The sequence below is a fragment of the Lissotriton vulgaris genome, chromosome 2_1 (assembly GCF_964263255.1).
Source record: "Lissotriton vulgaris chromosome 2_1, aLisVul1.2, whole genome shotgun sequence".
In the NCBI taxonomy this organism is placed as follows: domain Eukaryota; kingdom Metazoa; phylum Chordata; class Amphibia; order Caudata; family Salamandridae; genus Lissotriton; species Lissotriton vulgaris.
The window spans coordinates 1,779,774,668-1,779,801,330 of NC_141687.1; the positions used below are offsets into that span (position 1 = coordinate 1,779,774,668).

A 26,663-nucleotide genomic window follows, 5' to 3' on the forward strand; every position below is an offset into this window, starting at 1 on the left:
TCGTTCTGTCTGAATTGGTATATTATCGAGCCACAAGAACTGGTGAAGCTGTAACAGACTATAGTAAATTAATGGCTAATAAGTTTTTGTCTAGAACAGAATGAGATGGAAACGTAATGAAGTGTCAGTAGGTGGGAGAAATAAGGGAACCACTAACCCCCCCTTTTTCTGGTTATTTGCTGGTTTCCCGCTGTGATGTTATGAAAAAGGTTCACCGCCCCTGCATCCTTTTTCATGGGTCGCAGCCGATGTTTCCGCTGGACTCAGCGGGTCCCAAAGTGGTTCCACAGTACGACAGTTCCTCAGTTCTTTGGCTCGTGGGAATTGCACCACACCTTCCCTCGCCTTCCTGATACACGTTGCCTGGTCTCTAGTCTCTAGTTTTAATGTTAATCCAATGTTAATCCCAGGCACGTCCCAGGCTCATCTGCTGCAGCTGCTGCTGTATAGTCCCCAGAGTCACAGAATCACAGAATCACTGGGGGGGGGGGACACTCAATTGGGTTTTATGATTATCTAGGCGCTCGCTCACTTTGCTTGTGCTTGTCCTCCCCCGCATGGGCGCGAGGTAGATTATGTGTCAGCATGCAGGGGCCAAGCCGTGACAAGCCGTTGACGTGACAGCCGGACTGGGCTAGAACCGGGTTAGAACAGGAGCCGGGCCGTGACTGGAGCCGGGCCCCTCCCCTCACGGCACACGCAGATTGACCACACACGACCCACAATGCACACGAGCCACGGAAAAGGAGACAGAGATGCCTCTGCGATCCTGGTAAGCAGAGCAGGAGCAATATGGGGGGATTCAGGTGGATACGAGTGGAGGCGTGGGTGAAGGTGAGCTTTTCCGCGCTGGCTTCCCCAGGCTCCCCAAGCAGCTCCGATAGCTGAACAACCTCTGGCGGGGGTTCAGGGGTTTCAGGGGGTTCAGGGAGTTCAGCAGCAGACCCCCCACAGTGGCCGCAGAAAAAGAGCGATGGCGAGGCCGATCAGCTGCCCCGTGAGATTCTGCTGGAATGGCGTTTCTGGCGTTCAGCTCTCTGATGTTCTCCAGTGGACAATCAGGGATCACAGATCTTCATTAGACAGAGCAGTGGCTCTCAGGCAACTCGGGAGTGCTTGTGCAACATTATCCAGGACTGATGAGAAGAATGCGCAGGGTCTCTGTTTTCCGCCAAAACCCGGTGTTAACACTGAAAGTGAACAACCGTCCACCTCGTGCACATAAAGTGAAAAAAGCTTTCGGTAATCTGAAGTACCCAAGACAGGTGCAGAACAAAGAGCAGACTTTAAAGATTCAAAGGCTTTTTGACATTCATCCGTCCAGGGTAGGGGTTCATGCACATCTTTGGTTGTTAAATGCAACAAGGGTTTAGAGAGGAGTGAATAGTTAGGAATCCACTGGCGACAGTAAGAGGTTATACCAAGAAAAGCACGAACATCATGTTGAGTACGAGGTACAGATATGTTAGTAATTACAGATATTTGCTCCGGGGTCAATCCTCTCCCCGCTTTCAACAGTAAGTGGCCAAGGTAGGTCACTTCCTGTCGACAATATTGGAATTTAGAAAGAGATACTTTATTCCCTTTGTTAGCCAAATGCTTGAGCAATTTAATCGTGGCGTCTTTACAACCGTCCTCCGTATCGGAGGCCACCAAAATATCATCCACATACTGGATGATCGAATTTCCTTCCGATAAAGTCAATTCATCAAGGACTGCTTTCAAGGCTTGGCTATAAATGCTATGGCTTTCTGTATAGTCTTGAGCTGCGCGTGTAAATCTAAAGCTTCGGCCAGCCAATGAGAATCTGAAGATATGTCTACTATCTGGATGAATTGGGATGCTAAAAAAAGCATTTTTTAGATCAATCACTGAAAAATACTGTGCTGTAGGGGGGATCATTGTCAGTATTGCAGTAATATCGGGTACCACTGGGTATTGTGGGACTACAATCTTGTTGACCTCCCGGAGGTCAATTACAAAATGATATGTATTTTTATAATCAGGGTCACCATCAATTGGGGTTTTCTTCAAGATCAGCAAAATCGGGCTGTTACATACATTAGCAGCTGTCTCTTCTATCATCCCTTTCCGAACAAGGTCTCGAATAATGTTCAGCATAGCCTGTTCACCTTCTGGTGATATATTATACTGCGGAATGCGAGGCAGCTGCGTATTAGGTTTCAAGGTTATTGACACAGGGGCTATTTTTAACAGTCCAACATCAGTATCCCCTGTAGCCCAAAGTGATTGAGGAATTGTGGAAAACTCAGGGGGAGACTTTCATTTTTAGCAAAATATTGGGCTGCATTCAAAGGTGGTTTCTGCATCAATAAATAGACACCATCAGGGGAACAATAAATATGTGCAATCAATTTTTTTTAGAATATCTAGACCTAAGAGATTCTCTCCACAATTCTGAGTCAAGAGAAAAGGTGAATGCATAGAAATGGGACCTATTGTAGGTGTCGTAATTTGACGATGGCCGGGTTAGCGCTTAGCTTTGCTACACGTTGTTTCCCTTAACTTGGCCATATTAGGAAACGCCATTTTGTATGTTACGGCAGCCATTTCAGAGAATGAGCGGCCTCGTGGTCAGCATGCCCTTTAGTCCGTTGTCCGTACCACTGACCACTCGACTTTGCCCAGCAACAGGCTATTTTTAGCAACGGTCAAGCCTGTACATGCGCAGTTCCAACTGACCAGTCACCCCTCAGGAATGTTCCGCCAAAACTGACCAGCGGAGTTGTAACTCCTCCCATGAGCTGGCTGTGATCCAAAAAATGACCATATATGTACATAAAGCTCTGTAACTTTGTACCGCCTACCTTTTATTACCTGTAAAAGTGTATAAAAGAGATATTCACACCAACGTTCGGTGTGATACTTCTTTCTTTGCCGAAGGGTGCTGTAGGAATGTACCACCACCCCAAGGGGTCTTAATAAACGTGTTCTTTGTACTTTTCAGTTTCCGTGCCAACAGTTCTTTTGGTGTAAGTGGGTTATCTATGGAGCATGTAGGCCTTGGGAACCCGATACCACAAATTGGCGACCACGAAGGGACTCATCGGCAACTCGGATGCCCGAAGGAGAGGTCGTGACGAAGGATTGGAAACTCGCCATGGACACGTACGCTGCCACCGAGTGACCCGAGTCTTGGCACCCACGGTGTTTTCTTCCTTTCCTTCTGATCTGACCTTCCAAGTGGCGGCGGTCTCCGACTGAGTTCTTGATCGTCTGCGTTGCTGGATATTGCCGTTTGGCTGACTCGATTAAAGACCTTGGCAGTTGGAATCTGGACTCTTGAGATTTGGGTAAGATTTGTGATCGGTAAGGTAGTCTACGGACGCTTATCGAAGTTCTGTGACTGTGACTTTGATTTGAGTTAGCTAACATTTTGACTTTGTGAACTTTGAACCTATATGTGTAGTGCACTTCACATAGGCAGGCATGTAGAGATGTTTCTCTAATCTTGTTTTCTACTCTGAGCGGCACATTTGTGTGAAGTACTGTAAGTGCCATTTATACGGTATCACGCTTTCGTGATACTTTTTGAACATGCCTGTTTTAAGCACACTCCGAGGGATGTGCTGTCTTGGAAATGGTACCTCAATTAGGTTAGCGGAATCACAGCCGGCTCCCCCAGAAGGAACTCCAAACCGTGAAATGTACGTAAAATTCAGCCTTCCCCCTATAATGTACAGTAAATTATGGCATAAATATACCAGAACCGATTCCGAATTGCAATGGCCACTACATGGGTCGTTTGATTTACGAAAGGTTCAGTTTGTGGAGCAATGTTTGTTTCAGCGCAGGTCTAGACAGAATATGTTTGATTGTGTACGAATGTGGGAGAAAGCGGTGCGTGAACGTATGAAACGTGAAGTTGCCTTGGCGGACAAAGAGCAGCGCAAGGCTGCTCGAGACAAGGCTTTACAGCTTGAGGAAAAGGAGGCGCAGGAAAAGAAAGAGAGGGAGGAACGGGAACGTAACTTGCAAACGACCGGTCAATTTCCTATTCGACGACCGCTTTATCCTGTCCTTAATAATGAAACTGATGATTTTTCGTTATTAGATCGATCGCCGCCTCCGTACGTTCCACCTACGGCTCCGACGGAAGATTCTGACGACGAAGGGCAAGACAAAAAGGATAAGTCAAGTGTCAGGTTATCTGCTCAGAGAGGAGCAGAGTTGCGTAGTTATGCTCAGAAGTTAAATTTGAATCAAGTATCCGTGTCAGAGATTATAGCTGAAAGGGGTAAATGGACAGACCGAGAATTGCTGTGTTTTTTTAATACGTTTGCAACTGAAGTTGTTACTCGATTTCGTAAATATTCAGATACTTTAGAACCTAAAGCTGTTTTGGTTTATTGTGAGAATTTGGAAAAAGGTTTATTTGTTCTTTCAGATGTTGATGACCTTTTCACACGACTGATCCAGCTACGGGATGAGGCGTCCAGATTGCGGGAAGAAGGGAAAAAGGATAAGGAGTCCGTGCCGGGGTCAACAGAGCATATTAAGGAGTGTTCTCTCCGGGGTTCAGATAAGAAATTTAAAGTGCATGTTATGCCTATGCGTGAAGCTGCACCTTTGTATGTTCCACCTAAAGGAGACGGTACAGATGAGGATAAAACATCGAAGGATGCGAAGGGGTATTTTATATATAATTGGGTGTATGCGCCTTGGAATAGAGCGGATGTTATGGCGTTGAAAAATTCCTTACCCGATCTTCGTAAAAACCCAGCAGCATTCTATGAAGGGGTGGAGGGGGCCATTTCCTCCTGTGTTATGACTCTTGTCGATATAGATCTGTTTTTTGGGTTAATTCTTCCGCCTGATATGTGGAGATTAATTCGTAAAAATAATGATGAAACAATACTTGGGGGAACATGGAAAGAAATAAACCAAGCTGATTTAGACAGGGAATCTGTATGTAAGCCATGTGAGTTGATTCTAGGCCTCCCGGCGGCTATCTTAACTAAACTAAAAAGCTCGTTCCTTCTAAAAAGATTGATTGGACCATGCTAGCTTCGTCCAAACAAAAGTTAGATGAAACGGTCTCAGATTTCTTTACACGCTTTGAAGAGGCGTTTCACGATTACAGTGGTCAATCGTTAACTGATGATACGGGTAGGCATTTGTTTGTAGATAAGTATGTGGCTAATCTCCTACCGGAGATTGCAAAACGATTAAAGTCGAGTGAAAGTTCCTGGGCCACGGTGACCCCTGCGTCTTTGTTAACTATGGCTCAGTATTATGAGCGGCAGGAATTGGAGGCTAAAGAAAGTGTTGATAAGAAAGCGAAGGAATTGAAAACGAAGGTGATGTTGGCTCAGGTTTGTGGAACGCAATCTAGAGGGAATGATAGAGGCAGACGAGGTGGGAGTAATGCGTCGTATGGTCGTACGGATATAGCGGAGGATCAATGTGCCTATTGTAAGGAGTTTGGGCATTGGGCTGAAGATTGTCCAGTTCTTCGTGAACAACGTAGTCAGCGTGGTCGAGGAGGTGGAAGGTCGAGGAACAGTTATTCGGGGGCGAGAGGTGGTGGAGGCGATCGTGGTAGGGTTGAAGAGAGGGGCCGTGGCCAGGACGAACGTAATACTTTTGATAGACGGAATCAGTATCAGATATCGGAGGGTGAGAATGTGGAGCATCAGGATTAGGTGCATGCATAGGACTGCGTAGGATGGGGTACGGAATCAGTTGAAGTGCCAGTAGATCAGAGAGGTCCATATGTATCAGCGGGCATTTTGGGTTCTACTGATCAGTTTTTAGTCGACACAGGAGCTACTCATAGCTCTTTGTCTAAAAACTTGGTTCCGAGGGCTCCCCTGTCTGGCGAAATGATAACATGTGTAGGGTTTGATGGCACACCCTCTCCTAGCCCATTATCAAAGCCTCTTGCACTTTGTCTTGATACATTTTTCAGTTTTGGCCAATTTTTGTTGTCACCCCATACACCAGATAACATTTTGGGCATTGATTTGCTCAAATATTTTCGAGCAACGATACGTTGCGCTCCCGAGGGAGTACGAGTTATTCTGAACGACAATTATCCCGAGTCAGACAGGTTTTGCACTATACAAGAAAATGCAGCATTAGCCTCTCTCCCGCACACGTTATGGGCGACCTCAGATACGGATGTGGGACAGATGCTTATTCCTCCTATTCGAATCACTGTAAAGGAGGGAGTACTTTTGCCACATGTACCACAGTATAAGATTTCCAGGGAAGGTGAAATTACCCTAACGCACCTTGTTCAATATTTGATCATTGCTGGAGTAGTGGAGGAGGTTCCATACAATGTTTGTAACAGCCCTATTCTTCTGATTCTTAAGAAAGATACTGACGACAAGGTCTATCGATTTATTATTGATTTGAGAGAAATTAACAAAATTGTCATTCCCCAATATCCGGTGGTGTCCGACATCACGACCTTGCTCACATTGGTTCCCCCAACGGCGACGACCTTTAGTGTCATTGACCTCAAGAATGCGTTCTTTTCCATCCCCATCCACCCTGATAGCAGCTATTTGTTTGGCTTCACGTTAAATAATAAATCGTATAGATTTTGTCGTGTTCCTCAAGGTTACACTGAGAGTCCTAGTATCTACAGCCAGGCTTTAAAAAGACAGCTTGATTCTTTTGAATTGCAATCTGGAGTTGCCCTTATCCAGTATGTCGATGACCTTTTGTTAGCAGCAGACACTTATGCACAATGTGAGGAGAGTACGCTTGCTTTGCTTTCCTTTTTGGCTCAGAATAACCACAAAGTTTCGAAGAAAAAGCTTCAATACTGTAGACCCAAGGTGACCTACCTCGGTCATCTTTTGTCTAAGGAGGGGCGTGCATTAACATCAGATCGAATTCAGGCGATTTTAGACACACCAATCCCCCGCACTCAGAGAGACGTACGTGCCTTTATAGGTTTAACGTCCTTTTGTAGACAGTGGATTATGGGGTTTTCGCACATTATAAAACCTTTGTTAGCGTTACTGTCCAAAACTACACCAATGCCCCTTGAATGGACAGATGAATGTCAAAATGCCTTTGACCAATTGAGACAAGCCCTTTGTTCTGCACCCGTGTTAGGTACACCAGACTATAGAAAGATCTTCACGTTGTACGTGCACGAGAAAGATGGGTGCGCGTTATCAGTGTTAGTGCAAGCACACGGGGACAAACAAAGGCCATGTGCATATTTTTCAGCGGTTCTTGACCCTGTAGCACGAGGGTTACCAGGGTGTTTTCGAGCAGTTGCAGCAACAGCGGTAGCTATACGACAAAGTGAGGGAATAGTTTTATCGCACAAACTGTTGGTGTTAGTTCCTCACGCAGTAGATGCCCTGTTGAATCAAATGAAAACACAGTATCTCACGAGCGCACGTCTGACAGGATATGAGCTCACACTTCTGGCGCCACATATCACACTGAAAAGATGCGCTACCCTGAACCCTGCCACTTTATTGCCCTATCCGGTTGAGGAGGGTCAGGAAGAGAAACATCATGATTGTGTTTTCCTGACCGAGGAACAGACAAAGGGTTGTGTCGACTTACAGGATATGCCACTTCCAGATGTGGATGGGGAACTGTGGGTTGATGGATCGTGTTTGAGGCTGCCAGATGGTACGACTTCCGCAGCATATGCGATCACGACACTTAAGACAGTGGTAGAAACAGCTAGAATACCACAGAAATCGGCTCAAGCAGCAGAGCTGATAGCCTTGACAAGAGCCTGCAAACTGAGTGCTGGCCTATGTGTGAACATATACACAGACAGCCGGTACGCCTTCGGAGTAGCGCATGATTTTGGGCTACTCTGGAGAGAACGTGGGTTTTTGACTTCTCATGGAGTACACATTATGCACGGAGAACTAGTGCGTGATCTCCTAAACGCGTTGCTTTGTCCAAAGAAGGTAGCGATAATTAAATGCAGTGCCCATAAAAAGATCACTGATAAAGTGGGTCAAGGAAATGCTTTTGCAGACAGCATAGCAAGACAAACAGCCATGTCCCGAACTGACTCTCCCATGTATGTAACACAATCACAGGCTGAGCGATGGTATGATGCTAGAGCGGAGATACTAGATATCCAAAAATCAGCGACCGGATCAGAACTTGCGGCATGGGCAGCAGAAGGGGTACTAGATGATGAGGGTTGTTGGAGAAGTAAGGACATGGAGAGATGGAAAATGCCTGCAGCTTACTTGCAGGCGATGGTTCAGATGACACACGGATTAGCGCATGTGGGAGCTCTTGCAATTACTCGATTGTTAACACGAGTTTGGGAGCATCCCGAGATTGCCAATACTGCTAAGAGAGTAGTGCAGACCTGTCTGATATGTTTACAGCACAATCCTGCAAAGGGGAATCATACTCCGAAAGGAGGGTTCGTTCCACCTTCTGCACCATTCGAGGTACTCCAAATGGATTACATTCAGCTTGAGCGCTGCAATAACCTGAAGTATGTCTTAGTGGTGGTGTGTGCCTTTAGCAAATGGGTTGAGGCCTTCCCTACGAAAGATAATACAGCTTTGACAACAGCTAAGGTGTTGCTCAAGGAGTACTTCCCTCGATTTGGAGTTTGCAAATTTTTGTGGAGCGACAATGGGCCTCATTTCGTTGGGAAAATTGTGGAGTATGTATTGAAAGGGTTGGGGATCCAGCAGAAGTTTCATGCTGTGTTCCACCCTCAGTCAGCAGGTCTTGTCGAGCGGTACAATGCTACGTTGAAGTTGAAACTGGCTAAGATTGTGGCGTCCACGTCATTGAAGTGGCCGGATGCCTTGCCGCTAGCATTGCTCTCTCTTAGATCAGTGCCCCATTCTCAAACAGGCCTCACACCGTATGAAGTGGTGTTTGGAAGGCCTATGAACATATGGGGAGTGCCTAAGCCGCGATTAATACATGATGTGCCTTGCATAATGATGAACGATTATTTGGCACGATTAACAAATGATTTGCTTTCTATTCATCAACAGGTTCGAGAAGCGCTCCCTGACAATTCTACTGGAGAGGCTCACAATCTTCGTCCTGGTGACTTTGTGATAGTGAAATCGTTTGAGAGGGCGAATAGCTTGGAACCGAGGTGGCATGGCCCCGAGCAAGTCCTCCTGGCAACTCGAACAGCTGTGCGAGTGACCAACAGAAAGCGGTGGGTGCACTCAACTCACTGCCGCCGTGTCTCTCCGGATCTGGTGAATCCTACTGTGTTGACCGACTACAAGGAGATTCTGGATAAAGAAAAGAGCCCAGCTGTGACATCGGCCGAAGTCGAGGGAGCCTTCCCGGACCACACTGTTTCTGGACGACAGCGCTACGATCTGCGGCCAAGATAGGAAGAAGATTTTTGTTTTTCGAGACTGGTTGGTTACCGCTCTGGGGTTTGTGAAACGGAAGCCGGGAATCTCAAGGGGAGGGGATCAGTTCTGCCAAGAGTAGCGACACCCGTCTTGACCCCGGAGAAGAAAACAACAGCTACCTCGGAGCTCAGCACCGTATTTTTCTTTTTTAGTATACATTTGAGACATTGTGAACTCTTTTGAACTATGGCATCCACTGTATCACGAGACAAAAGAATACTTGGTGCCATCTTGTTCGTCTTGACAATTGTGGTGATAGCAGTGATAGCCTGGGTAGTAGAACTCGTGGTTCCTGTACGTGAACATTTGCTGCCGACTACCCCGGCTCCATCGGAACATTTTCACTTCACTTTGCCCTATCATGAAGAACGGCACCGACAGACTTATTTGAACAATAGCTTCATTCAGATCCTGCATCATACTCATAATATGACGAACACTTCTAATTGTTGGGTGTGTGGGATGTTGCCTGGTCATCAGAAGAAAGGGGGTACCCCGCTCATCCCACTCCCATTTTCGCATAATGGTTCCTGCAATGCCTGGTACACTCTTCTATTCACTTTACGATGGCCAACGAAAGGGGGGGTGCTCTTCCGTCTGAACAAGATTTGTTACCATGATCGGGAAGGGGTTTCCAAGAGCTGAGGGTACTAGATTTGAATGGGAAGAGTACCGCCCCGATAATGTGTCTGCACCCCGTGTTTACAGTAATCAAAGGAATATTAATATGTCCAGTTCACATGTTATTAATGTCATTGCTACTAAGGCTGACCTGTGCATACGTAATAAAGGTACAATCCCGGTTGGGAAAAGTGAATGCAACACCACACTTACATTTGATAGTCCGAATGGCATATCGTTTGTGGCATCCCGTAATACTTACTTTATTTGTGGAACTAAAGGTTACCATCAGCTCCCTTTAGGATGGTTAGGCACATGCTATGTATCTTTTGTATTGCCACCTGTATTCATTGCCCCTCCAATGTACCATAATGATTATGTGCTTTACCACGATTTTGTATTAAATCGTGTTAAACGAACTGTGGTTCTGGATGACATTGACCAGACCGATACCGCCTTACAACAATATGTGGACTTTAATCTGGGACTGTTTTCCTTTGTGGGGGCTGCTTTGAATAGTCGGAAAATACGACGACTGACTCGTGTTGTTGAGGCTGTAGCCAATGATACTGCTATTGCATTGGGGAACATAACAGAAGAACTTCAGATTTCTAGGATTGTTACGCTTCAGAACCGCATGGTTCTAGATGTGGTTCTAGCTGACCGTGGGGGGGGCATGTAGAATCATTGGAAGTAGCTGCTGCGTCTACGTGCCCGATAATTCACCTTCTGTTTATGATGCCATCTCAAAGTTGCACAAAATAGCTGCTGAAATACACCCGGACAACGGAACTTGGACTCTTTCAGGGTGGTTCTGGTCAATGCTTACTGCTTGGGGTTGGAAACTACTGACGATTTTATGTGTACTTGTTGGGATACTGTTTTTTGTATGTTTATGTATACAATGTGGTCCTGCCTTATGTTCTATGTGCTTATCAGCTTGCATTCCATCCAGACGCACTCTTGCTCGAAATGAAATGATGCTTCATAAAGAAGTTGCCCAAATAATGCTAATTGATATTGAAGACGAATATCCCGACTATGTCCACTATGAGGTAGCTTCAGCTAAACGCTAAAAGGGTCGTCTGTCGTAATTTGACGATGGCTGGGTTAGCGCTTAGCTTTGCTACACGTTGTTTCCCTTAACTTGGCCATATTAGGAAACGCCATTTTGTATGTTACGGCTGCCATTTTAGAGAATGAGCGGCCTCGTGGTCAGCATGCCCTTTAGTCCGTTGTCCGTACCACTGACCGCTCGACTTTGCCCAGCAACAGGCTATTTTTAGCAACGGTCAAGCCCGTACATGCGCAGTCCCAACTGACCAGTCACCCCTCAGGAATGTTCTGCCAAAACTGACCAGCGGAGTTGTAACTCCTCCCATGAGCTGGCTGTGTTTCAAAAAATGACCATATATGTACATAAAGCTCTGTAACTTTGTACCGCCTACCTTTTATTACCTGTAAAAGTGTATAAAAGAGATATTCACACCAACGTTCGGTGTGATACTTCTTGCATTGCCGAAGGGTGCTGTAGGAATGTACCACCACCCCATGGGGTCTTAATAAACTTGTTCTTTGTACTTTTCAGTTTCCGTGCCAACAGTTCTTTTGGTGTAAGTGGGTTATCTACAGAGCATGTAGGCCTTGGGAACCCGATACCACATAGGAGGTAATGGTTTAGACACGGGGACTAACCACAGGTATTCCAGAAAATCCTACTGATACGTTATTCTGGCCAGACAGAGCACCCCCTGGGACCAATGCGTGGGCAACCGAACTATTCATTGCCCCTGTATCCACTAGAAATTTTCCCGACGCTCCCAACAGTTCTCCTTGTACATAGGGTCCCTCCTGGTCGATTGGTACTGTAAAATGGCCCCCACTCTGTCCTCGGCTGTCTCATGCAATATCCTGTTCCTTATACCCATCATCCCTATAATTCTTATTATAGTACTGTCTGTTTTGGGGATTATCAAAGTAATTTTTCCGAGAATCCTCATGGTGCATTTCTTCTCGTTTCATACTATTTCGATCTATATTCCCTCGATCCCTTCCTCGTCTTCTATTACCTCTGTACTTTGCCAGCCACAGTGGACACTCCAGTGCCCTTCCTGTTTGCAATAGGAACATTGATTTTTTGGTATGTTCGGGGGACCTCCTCCACCTCTTCCTGCGAGTGCACCCCTCTGGAATTAGCCATGTCCTCCCCTTCCTGAGCTCTGTCCTCTGCTAACCTGTTTCAACAGAACCCTAGTCTTCAAGTCCTTGGTCTTCTTTTCTGTCTTTTCTTTACTTTCATTCTCCCGATGTTCATAATATTGGGCCATACTGAGAATCACTGACGGGGGAGCCGTGGTCCACGTACTCTCAGCTGCCTGGAGACGGGATATAACTTCGGGGAGCAAATTTGTAACAAACCTGTTTACAAACAACCGTGTCCCACCTTCCGTGGATAGATTTCAACCAAAGGTTTAAGGAGTCAAACAACGACTGGCGGCTCTTTATAAACAATTTATTTTGAATATAATTAATCTTTTTCTCATCAAATGACCCTGTTAATGGCCATTGCAGGTCCGAATTATCCCTAGTATATTTATTCCAAATCGTATTAACCAAAATCGGTGTAAGACCGTGTTTTACATACATATCAAAACTGGGGCTACCCTCGGAGGGGCAGGCTGTCTTTCTTCCAGCCATTTATTTCGCCGACAGCAGCACCCAAAACATAATTTACTAAAACAAGACATTATTACAATGTTCACACAATTTTACTCATATAATTCACGCACCATTCACAGTCGGACGCGTCCTCTGCACCATTCACACTCTCATGTTCTTTTATTTTTTTATTTTCTTGAAGTAAAGTGCTATTAAGCTTTGCAAGGCAATACCTTTTTCAGTACTGAATACATATTCTATGCAGATGACATGTCTTTCAGAACGAACAGAGACCCTCGACTCCTGTTCGAGAATCGATTCAACAGAATTGCAGACCAACAAAACTCAACAACAAAAAGAGCAGTCGTTAGACTGTTCTGAGATCACCTGGTAGGCAAACCATGAACCCTCTTAAAGGCCATCCTATGGTCCTGATCTGGCTGGGCCGGGCATCTGGGCGCGTAGCTTAAGAACCCTAGCTTACCCAGTTGCTCCCAGGGCTTTCCCGAATAGATGATTCGGCCGAGCGAGTAACTCAGTACTCAGCTAAGGCCCCAGGAGTTGTCTCAAGTTTTCAACAAACAAGTTCGTGAGGTATCTACCCGTACAGCCACTGCGCCGCAATGTCAGACCCTCAGATTCCCTTGTGGTTCGGCTTCCCCGGCCACCTTCAGAATGAAGTTAACCGCTACCGAGAGAAACACTTCCTCCAAGTGTTTCTTATCCGAATACAATCAGAAATTCACTCACCTGGTGCACTCAGGTCGATTTCGAATTCTCCACTGCCGACTCCTAGACAGACCGACACAGTCCGTCTTGTCTCAGGTTAAGCCCATAGGACTCCGGCGTAGGGTCTTCAGCAGCTGGGAGGGATACTGGGCTCGAGAGTGGAATTTTCTTGTTTTCGTACCACAAACGGGTGTTTCAGATCAGGATTCTCCTTCCATCCACCCACTCGGCCAGAACACCTGCCTATCCCTTCTACTCCTGTTTACTGGAGGGGACGACACTATCGTGGAGTCCCGGCGGAGTCGCCTACTGAAGGACCCAAAAATTATACTAATGGACTATACTCACCAATAGCCCATATATCTCACATACCAATAATAAGTTTAGTCAGCAATGGAGAAGGTTCAATCTTTTATTCTGCAGATACAGACCCTGACAAGGGAGCCTCAGTCTACACGACCCTCGGAGGTGCGCAGAGGAGAAAGACTACATACAAGTGATACAAAGCATATATACGTTTCACACATAGCACAATGTCACCTTACTAGGAAAGATACAACTTGTCAGTGAGCCAGCAGGAAAACCCATATAAGGCACAATTGATTGCTAGTAGCTAGTCCTAAGTTGTTCCGGGGGCAGGTCAGTAAGGTGCCTCTCTTTCTATCTGTAGCTCGGGGAGTACAGGAACGGGATCTGCTAGAATGTGCGGATCCAACAAGAAGAGCTGGTGCGACCTTGGATTTCCCTGAGCTACAAACTAGCGAGTGAAGCAGACTGCTAAGTCTGCCATCGTGGTTTCATGCTTAGTCACGTGATTTCATGGAAACGGTGCTTGAGACAGAGAAACAAAACATGATGGCTCTGGTCACACCAATAGGTTCATACAATACAGAAGTGAATCGTTCCTAACTATAGTAACACCGTGTGAATAATGCAAAGCTAACGTGCGGTTAGAAGGTTATATTGAATGTATTAGGCCAATATCATGTGTTTATCGTATTTATATCCCATCAGAATGGAGTGATTTCGGTGACAATGAGTGGATAACAGCAATTGCACCAAGGCCCAGATTCTCAAATATGTAGTGTTGGTTTAGCGTTACTTTTGTAAATGCTATACCGATGCTAAACCTTTTTTGGGATTTCCAAACCAATGAAAATTGGTATTTGTGTTGGTTTCCATGGTAAAGTGATGCAAAGTAGTGCGAAACGCTGCTTTGCATTACTCTGTGTCAAGGGAACATTACATGGATGGTAACTGTACTACCACCCATGCTTTTTGAGGCTTCTCCCTATTCTCAAAATTCAGTAGAAAGGTTTTAGCGCCAACAATTAACACTGTGGAAAAGCAGCCGTTAAATGGAGAAATGTTTTCATTTCTACATGCTTTTCTGACTTTGCATGTGGACTGTACTGGGCTGCACACATACAAAATAGGAAAAAAAATCACTTGTATAAGCATAGTATTTGGTATAGGAAGGATACTCTTACTTTACAAAACCTATGACACATGGCGGTGAGGACGCGTTGGGAGTCAAGTGAATGTGACTTCTCCCTCAGACTTATCAGGGTTCCGGTTTTACGTCTTCGGTATCATGTTTCAAGCTCACAACAAATACCTTTAAGGAGAGCAATATTACTTTTTTCTTCGAACACAAGTGTTTACTTTACGTCGTATTTGAATGTGGGTGGTGATTACTACACAAAATTTACGTTGAATGATTTGGCAGTAATATGCAATTATACCGGACTGCCTCAAAGGACCTACTTTTTGTCTTTAAATCATTCTGCCTGTGCCTTGACAAAGTCTAAGGGAAACACGTGTTGGCTGTTGTTGCTTTAGGAGATATCATCAAAGAAAAATAAAGAATTTACGTATTTGAAGAATCTAATTGATGTGGACTCTGTCTACGGAAAAGAATATAGGAATTGGGACAGTTTGTTCTCATGTTGCATAAATTGATTAAGAAAGGATATAACTTAGACAGAAACTTAGTCTTCAATTGTCTCGATAAAATATAGGGTTTGCTGAACATTTTCTACATTACTTTGAAACTCTGTACAAAACCTATGCTAGACTCACACACAAAACTTAAGCTATGGTGCTAAAGTGTGTGCGTGGTGCTCAGGAGCTGAAATCAGCGCTGGCATTGGAAGAGGGGAGGAGAGAGCCATATCTTTGTGAATATGGCACACTCCTGCTCTCTCGCTGTCACGCAACGCAGAGCAGCAATTTCGGTTGCTGTGCTGCGTTCCTTGGCAGCTACAAGAATCTGGGCCCAAGTCTCTCTGGCATGATCGAGCTGTCATCAATAAAGCGGGTATGAGTCCTGTTCTCCCTAATATTCAATGCTCGAACAGTTCAAAGACATTTAATTGCACATCTTTGCAAGATCACCATGGTTAACTGAGTTTTGCCAGGACATGGTGGTGACAGAATTGATTTCAGACTGGCCGCTCTAATTTTTTTTGTTCATAATAATTTTATTGAATTTTGAAAAAGTGACAAAAATGGACAATACAGAAAAATATATTAAATAGCCGTAATGTACAATAAGTTGAGTAATATGCAATACAACCAAGCTAACATATATCAATAAAACATCATAAGAGAATAATCAATCAAGGAGAAAAAATAAAATCAAGGAAAGGAGAGGGAGGGAAGGAAGGAAGGGAAGGGAACTGAATATATCCTATTATATGAAATGTAGAGTTACTATTAACAAAGCAAACTTGTTCAAAAGCAATATATGAATTAAATCTGACACCATTCTCAAGAAGCGCACAGTTGTCCAACAATGTTCCACATGTCAGAGCCGATGATGACTCTGTCATCAGGAAATTTACCTGTAAAAGGTATGTGGGTAGGCAAAGTTAGGCAAATGGAACAGCTCACATTTTTTGCTAAATGTCCTATCACTGCCAACCTTTAAATCGTGCTTAATTTTATCAGGGCTGCAAGACATCAGGATTGCTGACTTAGGGTGGCTGAAGAAGAAGATATGTTACCAAGAGCTGAAGAGATTGAGATTATTGGGGGCAGTAGAAGAGGGGATGAGCACTGGGCAGAACCAAATGAAAGGCCTTGTCAATTGGTGAAGAGGGTATGAGTAGTTCTTCTAACTCTCCTGGATTATTATCAGGAAGAACATTGGGCGAGGACCAAATGAACAACCCCATCCCAGGTTTAATAGTGGTCAGTTAGTTATTGTAACACTCATGGGCTTTTCTGTCGTTCAGTGCGGTAGATCGCGTCTTTTTTCTGCATAAATGTGTTTTAAAAAGTGAATGGGACCTCTTTATCATGGTTTGAATAATTTTTAGCTGAGTATTCAACTAGTGCACCTTTGCAACTTACACCAGATATTTGTTTTGTGGCGGAAGTACCAAAACATCCCTTGTCACCCAAAACAGGACCTCCCTCATCTCATAGGTGTACTGAGATGGGGGCTGTTGCATCAGTACCGCATAGGAAATACACAACTGGCAGCAGGGCTGAATGGTTTGTCCCAAACCCCCAGTTTGATAACTTTAAAAATTGTATGAAGGAGCTGGAAAATTGGATGCAGCTGAAAGGGAACAAGATTGGTGTTGATTTTGTTGAAATGGCCAGGTCAGGCTGTAAAAACCCATCTAGCTTGACTTTCCCACTTTTATTGGCCAAAACCTAGTGCAGCGAAGTAAGGAAATTTACCATCAAATATTATCAATACAAAGACCAGGTAAATTATGTCACACAAGGTACATATTTTGCTATCTATGCAGGTGAAGAAGAATTATGTCCTTCGTCAGACATTACATCTGTGGTAATGGGTGCCATAGTGAATAAGAGGGTAGGTTTTAGGAATGAACTATGGGGCATATTAGCAAGGGAAATATGGCTGCTTTAGCTGGACTTTTTCCAGTTAAAGCGGCAATATTTTTATCATCCGGTTAGCAAGCTGTTGCTAACAGCAGTTAGCGACAGCTTTTAGGCGATAGCTACAGGTTTGAGGCCCGCTTTGCATGTCAGCGATATTTATCGCTAATGACATGCAAAGTGGGCGTACCCAAACAGTTAGCGACTGAAAACAGTCGCTAACACAGCTATCGGCTATTAGCAAGGCAGGCGAAGTAATAAAAATAATGGCGCTAAGTGCGATTTTTGCTATAAACTAACGACTGCTAAAAAGTTGACTTACCTTTTTGTCAATGGGGGGTGGATTTTCAGATTAAGCCCCCATTGGCATTAATGCGATAATATCCCTGGATTTCCAGCGATATTCTCGCATTTCGCCGCTATCGCTGGATATTTTAGCACAATGGAGAAAAACGTTGCTAATTGCATGTTTTCTCCGCTAAAATATCCAGCGATAGCCAGCGATGAAAAGAAAGTTGCTAACCACGTTTAGCGATAAATATTGTGATTTCTTGCTAATAGGCCCCTATGGGGCATATTATCAAGTACGGCCTTAAAATTATCATCCGTTTAGCGGCAGAAAACTGCAGCTAAAACTGCGATAATGGGCTTGATAGTATGTCATAGAGAATTCCAATAGAAGCCCATGTTAACACCAGAACATGGGCTTCTATTGGAATTCTAAAGGGCATATTATCAAGCCCATTATCGCCGCTTTAGCTGCAGTTTTCTGCTACTAAAGTGGCGATAATTTTAACACCATTCCTTGATAATATGCCCCTATGTATGCAAGAGCAAAGGTAGAAAACTCCTCAGCATATTCAGGTAGCTTCGAGCACTACATACGGCGTAGTGGCAGGAGTCGGTGACAATACAATCTTTTTGAAGGTATGGTGTCTCTATTAGTTAAAAGTGAAATACAGCATCACATATGTGTTCATTTTTGCTCTGGTGATTTGTTGTTAAGCCCTTGAGTATCTGTTACATACAAATGTTAATGCACCGGAAAGAGAGAATTATGAGGTCCTCCAACACAGATCTACTTAGACTTTTTAGACTTTCCTATAGTGGAGAGCATTGCCTATTTAATAAACGAAGCAAACTGACCTTCTTTAAAGCAACATCGAAAACTTCAGTTTGAAGAAGCCTACTTTTGGTCAATGCATACTATATAACCGGTATCCAACCATTCATGAATCCAAGAGTGCCACAATAAAACCCTTGTTACGAAGCAGTATAATGCAGCTGATGGGCAGCCGTTTGATGTAGTGTACAACATTAGTTTGACTGACGTCATGAAGAAAATAATACATAGGTGGCATGGCGTACATGTACTCTATGTCAAATGTTAAACTGACTTACGGTGATGGTCTTATTACGTCCTCCTTTACACGGTACACTAGTGTTTGTATTTTCTTTCGAAGAAACACAAAGATACCTTTGGTTTCCCAGCATTTTTTTACTTCATGGATATTCATGAACCTAAAATATAAACATCCGTTACGTCAAGATGAAATTGCATAAAAAGGCTTATCCAATTGTATGCACATTTACGTTTGTATTTAATCTAAAAATGCTTTGCTAAAACAGGGCTCAGTGGTTCTTTAATGGTATTTTCATTTCAGATAAATGACCTAGAAATTAAAGAGAAGTTGACAAAGCAAATATATCTAGTCTTCGTATAGAGAATGCACGTATCCTCAGAGGAAACGCTACCCATTTATATACAACAGATATCGATAAAGACTACATAAAAAACACCTGGTTTCAGATGTGCACACACAGGTACCTTCCAATTAGATATACACCCACGATCCCAAATATGTAATGTTCCTCACAGAGATGGAATTTGTCTTACTTTGCCTTGGTTTACCAACAATAACAAAACCAGTCCTATCCTCACAGAGTGGGTTAAAAGTCCTACACATACTCTCGCGCATGCACATGAATACTTCAATTACATGTTTACATTCTGAATACATAGGCAGGTGCAGCTGTATGCTTCATGGTGTGCAATGCATTCTGTTTGTTGGATCACCAGTGGTCAAATGAAACACAGTGGGGCTGGAGTAAGTACAACAAAACTGGTTGGACATGTAAAGGATTAGATGACAGGTGTTAGATCTGATATCCTTGGTGTGGTATTCCCACCGACTTTTGGCCTTTAACTTCCTAATTTTTGCCAAACTTGCTTTCGTTGGCATTAGAACTCTGTACACTTTCCACCTGATAATTAGTAGTAAAGTAATTGTACTCCCCCTGCTTAAAGTGGTAAAATTGGTATGCACCTGATTGGTACTTTTAATTTACTAATATGTCAGTAGTATATGGTACTACATATACCAGAGGCTTGTAAATTAAATGCTACTCGTGGGCTGCAGCACATTGATCCACCTACAAAATTAGCAAAAAAAAATCATTTTTCACTGTTCTGAGGCTACATCTCTCATATACTAACATTGAGTTACTTCCGTTTGGGAGCAGGTAGAGAAATACTTCTTACACGCATTTGAATTGTAATTTAAAATCCTCTTTAATGCTAAAATCTGAAATAAATTACTATTCTGAAAAAGACACTTTTAGAAAGTTGTTATTTTTCTGCCTAAACCAAATGTGCCTTTCTGCCAATTTCCAGGGTCACACGGCTGTAACACCGCTCCTGTGGTGTGATGTACATTCCTTCCAGACATGCGAACAAAAGGGCTTAGGTGGGGTTGTACTCAACCCTTCTTGATCTTCCAAGCCTAAGGGCTGTGCCCACCCATTTTCTGTCTTATGAAGCTGCTTGCCTTGCCATTAACAAATGCAATTCACAGCAGCCTTTGTCCCACAATACCGATTAGAGCCAAAATCAGGACACACAGACAGGTTAGACAAAGGGGGCATCTCCACTCACAGGCTGTCATTGGGTATATGCATTGCACTCTAAGAACCTTTCATCAGAACCCTCTTCGACCTGGGGAAGATTGAGAAGAAGGACTGTTCAGGTGTCTGAAGAAGGAAAACTTGACCTGTTTGCATTGAACCCAGGATCCCCAGAAGTGACTTCAGTGGTCAGTTGGCTGACCTCCTGTTTGAGCTACTGTGACACAACAAGGTTCCAAAGGTCCTGCTGTATTATAGTGATCTCATGCACCTAAAATGACTGTGCTACAGTACCAGGGTTGGTGAGCCAGTACTTTAATATTCTATTGTTTTCTTTTATAGATCCTTTTCCATTTCTATCTTCTATCTTTTTTATTTTAATGTTGTGGACCATCCCGCAGCTCCCCAGACAGCCACTTACCATTAATTTTCATCTACGTATTGCCACATCTCATTTGGCCACTGATTCTAAACTGGGTGGGCTACTTGGAATGGCATTGACCAAAATGAAATCACGCTGCAGTCACGCTACTCACGGTCTTGGGGGTCGGGTAGGGAGTTAGCCGCCCCTCTGCTCTCACGGATCGCCTCTTAAGCCAGAGGTTGCTGCTCTGGTGTGGGTGGCAGCCCTCCTCCAAGGACTGCCTCCACGCAGCCTCTCAGTGTACAGGCCGTGCTTCTCACCTCAGCCGCAACTGCAGTTACCTGGAGTGAAACAGTATGTTTTGGGGCTCCCTGGCATCAGTGGTTCTTTGGCTGTCTGGTCCCGTGTGTTTCCAGCATGGATGGCACACTGTGAGGATAATTGTGCCGGAATAGAAGAGGATGTTGTCCGGAGCGTTAAAGACTCGCGTCCGCCTTGATGGCTGGCTAGCTACGCCCCCGTTGATCATTGTTCCTGAAGTCCTTAGTGTGGCTCATTTCCTAAATTACAATCCTTCTAGGATCTCATCTGTGAAATCTCTCTACACCTTTAAAAAGAAGCAGAGGAGAATACAATGATGGTAATGCAATGGATTGCTCGGGATAAAAGAAGAAAACCACCTTGAGCAGGAAAGCAGCGTTAGTTTTCAGCAGCAACTTGCCTAGGAAGAAGCCTGTATAGGGTTGATAAACAAAAAGAGCGTGAAGCTAACTAACTCATCAAGCTAAAGTGTAGCTGAGAAAACAGTTCTAAGAATTGGTAGTCTCAGTTGACTATTATGTCAGGGTTTAAAAGGAGTTCCCTTATGAAATGTAAGAACTAGATTAAGAAATCATTGTGCAATAATGAAAGAGAGATGTTAGTCAAATCTTTCGGAAACTTGAAACCACCAGAGATTTTAATAGGGAAGGGTGATCTGCTAGAAAAAGGAGACAGAAAGATAACTCTTCTTTGTAGCTACTGCACAGCCTTGTTGAATTTAGGATTACAGAGATTGTAGTATATTGGAACTGGTTGCTTTTCGAAAATGTATCCTCAACCAGTGTGCCAGGAAATAAACTTGTTTCATCTTTATGAATATACATATGTTGTTGAAGTGTGACATGCAAAAAGCATCACGGTCATAAATACCAGTGGGGTGGGAGGGCTGAAAGGTGATCAGATTGATCTGCTTAATCTCAATTCATGAAGGTGCAGACTCTGAAGTTTGGGGTGCAGAATGTGTCCTATTGATTGAGACAATATATTATCTCCAAATGCGGGACAAAAAGAGGCTCTTACAGTGCAGTTCCTTCGATCTGCGTACCCCCTACTTCTTAGCCAGTCTGGGCAATTGGAATCACTTGGCCCTGGTCTTCATGAATCTTGCTCAGAAGCCAAAAAATCAAAGGTGTGAGAGAAATGCATAGTGATGTAGACATTTACAAACCAATTGAAATGCTTCCACCAATGCTCTCTGCAACAGACGCTCAAAGGCACAAAACATTGGACAATGAGAGTTGCTCTGGGTTGCAAATAGGTCAACCTGAAGGAGTTCACCTCATCCTTAGCCACTGTCAACCACATCTCTGCCTCCCAACAACTCTGTGACAACCTAACCAACTCCTTCCACGGCAAAATTGCAAACATCTGCAGCAACTTCGCACACCAACCCAACACCTGTGAACTGGTTGCTAACCTACCCACCACTAACCAAGATGGCCACCTTACCGAATGGACAGCCCTCAACAGAAATGGCACATTGGCAATCATGCGGACCATCCACTCATATGCCCTAAATGCCCCCACTGCATCTACAGCCTGGGAACATCACCAATCAGCACCACACTGACCCACATCATCAACATCTCTATCATGTCTGCCACTTTTCCAGATGAATGGAAAATTGCAGAAATCAACAACATCCTCAAGAAGCCCGTAGTCGACCCAAATGAACTGAGCAACTTCTGACCTAACTCCCTGCTGCTCTTTCCAGCAAAACTGATTGCCTTCAACAAGCAACACACAACCCACCTCGAAAGTCACCATCTTCTAGACAAAAATCAGAATTTTGAAAGAACCATAACACAAAAAAGCACTCATCACGCCAACTAATGACATTCACGTCATCCTGGACTGCAGAGAAACAGCGGCCCCCATCCTGCTAGAACTCTCTGCAGCCTTCGGCACTGTCTCCCATAACACCCTTATTGGAAGTTTCCACAAGATTGGTATACAAGTATCAGCTCTCAAATGGATCTGTTTCTTTCTCAAAGGAAGAACTCATAGGTGTCAGGCTGTCACCCTTCACATCAGAGACCAAGCGACTGATATTTGAATTCCCTCAGCCCCACCAATTTCAACATATGCATAAAGCCCCTAGCCAACATCATCCGATCAAAAGACATCACTGTCATCTTCTATGCAAATGACACACAACACATCCTCTCCCTGATGGACAAGAAAACTACCACCAAGACCAACTTCATCAACTGAATGACCACAATCACTGGTGGCCCCCTCGTAAGGACCACTGCCTCAGCATAAAAACTAGCCGTGGTCCACACAGGTAACAGCGGTGGGGCCGTGTAAGGGGGTATTCCGAGGGACGATGCCAGGGGAAAATCAAATAAATATTTAATTTTTCTCTGCATCGTCCCTCGGAATACCCCCTTACACAGCCCCACTGCCCCACCGTTGTTACGGGCACAGACCGTGGCTGTTAAAAACTGCAGTAAAAAATCTGGGTGTCTGAGTCGACAGCACCTTGTCCTTTGAAGTCCAGGTGAAGTAGGTGGCAAGCAGTTATTTTGGACTCCTATGAGGTCTAAAACCTACTCTGGGATTTTTTGTCTCTCACACTCGCCAGATGATTGTCCAATCCACTATACTCTCTAGGTTGCACTACTGCAATGCACTGTTTCTGGGTTCCATTAGTACAGTGACAACTACGATCAGCCAACGCCTTTTTGGCCGCGGTGCCCAAGGTCATAAGAACCAGAGCAGGAGGTCGTTCCTTTTCCTTCAATGTTGCAAAGTTATGGAATGCTCTCCCCTTTTATCTAAGGTCCAACCCTGAACTGACATCTTTTCGGAAACAACTAAAAACATTCCTATTTAATAGGTAAAGCCCTCCCCAGCTTTACGCCTCGTTAGACAACACCCTCAGTCTTAGCGCTTGGACGCCTCAGTGCAACGATGTGCGCTCTATAAAAACCATTTTCATTTCATTTCATTCAAAAGACTACAGAGAGCCCAAAAGGCTGTGGCACGTCTTCTATTCTGTAATGTAGTTCCTATATTCCCAAAGACTCTGCGCAGTGGAATAACATAAACAATAGTTTAGACGTAGGACTTAGGTCAACTAGGTCTCTATTGAATATGTTAGACTTAATTGTGCGTGCCAGCTAGCTCAGAGGTCATTAGAAACTTTCTCGAGTACACAAGAAGGGATTAGTCTCTGACAACCATATAACATGACAACTTTGTTCCCCCTGAAATAAGGAATATCTGCAGAGTCGCGGAAACAATAGATAGCTATTTTACTCAGTCAATCGTGCATGCTTAGTTTCACCAGAAGTGCAGAGAAACAGAGAGACGGGCGTTTTCAATAAAAGTGGTTATTTATTGAACAGTCTGTCTTTCTCGTGCAAGAGAAGTGAATTGCTACAATTGCAATACTTGTCATAAAGTAAATTGCATACAGTACAAGGAGTGTTATAAAATAATACTGTAAAAGCATTTATATGGTTTCTAAGCTATAAGATACTTAAAATGGATAAAATATATACAATGATAAAATAATGACTAAACATACTCAACTGATACTTCTAAGATACGCCTACCCCGGTGTACCTAACCTAAGCCTAGTACATGGGACAGAATAAATAAGATGTAGTTTGAGTTGAGATAGTTTCTGCCAAGAATCTGAATCAAGAATTCTCTAAGGGTCTAATCAGCTCCATACCTTGGTTATAGAATGAAGGAGGTCTTGTATCTCTTTCTCAGGACTGGATCCCCCAGCAACCCGCAAGGGTGACAGGGAAACACTGGTGCTGGATTTCTCGGCAGGAGAAAAGACAGCGTCTCTCTCAGTGCGTGAATTGGAGGGTCGACTTCCTTTGGCACTCGCTTACAGCAGGGCGTCGGGCAAGTATATAGTCGATCTGCTCCAAACCACCGTGTGTTTTGCTAGGGCAGATGCTGGTATATTTATACCTGGAAGGTGCCGAGTTTGACGTAAAGTTGGACATAAGACTTCACTAGGAACTCGCAGTTCTTTCAGGAGTTCTAGGACAAATCAATACAGAAGCAGGGGAAATTCCCGGGCTGCTGGAGGCTTGGTTTGTTTAAGAACGCGTTGTGCTTTTTAGGAGTTTATGGGAGTAGCCTATTTGGACTGCATTGGCTATGTCTTAAGATGGGTATGATTCTTATGCCTATTTAAGGATATGATTTGATATAACCACATAAGGGCATAAAATCGGGAATATTTACTAGCGTCCTAGAATCATCTACAACAATTCGCTCTCCCTAAGTTCTGTCAAGTTTCCAGCTTCATCCACAGGCTACACTGGCTATCGGTGAATAAGAGAATCGTTTTTAAGGCTCTATGCATTACTCATAAAATTCTCAGTTGTCAGGGGACTTCCATTCTATGTAATCTGCTAGATCCACAAGTCCCCTTTTGGGCCTTGCACTCAGCTAAGCTCTAGTTAACTGTTGTTCCTCGGGTTACAAGAGCGAGAACAGGAGTGTGCTCTTTTTGTGCCAAGCCCTCCCCCTCTGAAATGCTTCACCTGTGTTCATTTGGAGCATCCAGAATCACTGGGCCTTCAGAAAGGCATTGAAGAACTGTCTCTTCTCTATCTAACCCTCTGTTTAGTTTGAAGACCTCTTCTCTGTAACCAGTGATGAGACGTACCGTTACTGGGGTAGCCATACACTTTATAAATACCTTAACATAACATAACATAACGTAACATAGTAGCAGACTGGATGTGAACCAACTGCCTGCAGCTCAAATAAGAAAAGACAGAGGTCTTTGGCAATAAGATCTCCTCATGGGACTCCAAATGGTGACCATTGGAGTTAGGAACAACACCCACAAACCACGCAAGAAATCTAGTGATCATCCTCGATGACAAGCTCAACATGATGGCTCAAGTCAATGTTGCAGTGTGAATCTTCTGCTTCTACATACTATTTATGCTACGAAAGACCTTCAAATGGTTGTCTAAGAACACACTCATCACCAGAATGTTGGACTAATGCAACACTCTCTATGACGGAATCCCCAAACTCCTATACAGACTGCAGACCATCCAGAACACTGCTGCAAGACTCATACTCTACCTTCCACACTGCAGCCATATCACACCACACCTCAAGAAGCTTCACTGGCTCCCCATTCACAAGCGCAGCCAATTCAAACTTCTCACGCACACATACAAAGCTCTACACAACACAGTACCAGAATACATGAACAGCCTCATACACTTTCACCAACCCACCAGGCGTCTACGCAATGCCTCACTCTCACTCGCACACCTTCCCTCTATCTGAAAAAGCAAAACTGGAGGTCTCTCATTCCTCTACATCACATCCATGACTTGGAATTACCTCCCTCAATACATCAGAGCCTCCTCCTCACTTCTTAAGTTGTGTAAGAAGCTGAAGATATAACTTTTAGTATAAGCACTTTGGGGACCTACCATCTACACACCTACCGAAGGGCCTGGATACCCTCTCAGATGATTAGAGCGCTATACAAATCAATGTAATATGACATAACCTGAGGTGTGCCTCAAAGCATAAAGAGGTCTTCAACTACCTCAGGATAAAGACATCAATCAATCAATCAGAGGGTTTATAAAGTGCACTACTCACCCGTGAGGGTCTCAAGGCGCTGGAGGTGGTGGGGGGTAGTGCAACTCCGGTCAGTCGAAGAGCCAGGTCTTGAGTTTCTTCCTGAAGGTGTGTAGGGTAGGGGATTGTCTGACGGTGACTGGGAGCTCATTCCAGGCCTTGGCTGTGATGTAGAAAAAGGCTCTTCTACCTGCTCTGTTTCTGCGGATGTGGGGGTCTCTCCTAGGGCGAGGTCGGCGGAGAGGAGGTTCGTCTTT

General features: G+C 44.2%; 1 protein-coding gene across 1 annotated transcript in view; it reads right to left on the reverse strand.

Moving 5' to 3' along the window:
* LOC147733269 (sperm-specific sodium:proton exchanger-like) overlaps window positions 1-26,663 on the reverse strand; it is a 7,973,824-nt gene that overhangs the window by 3,733,469 nt on the left and 4,213,692 nt on the right. Inside the window, exon 14 of the mRNA XM_086956195.1 lies at window positions 18,633-18,752. Within this exon, the coding sequence (XP_086812321.1) occupies window positions 18,633-18,752 (120 nt within the window). The remainder of the gene's footprint in view (window positions 1-18,632; window positions 18,753-26,663) is intronic.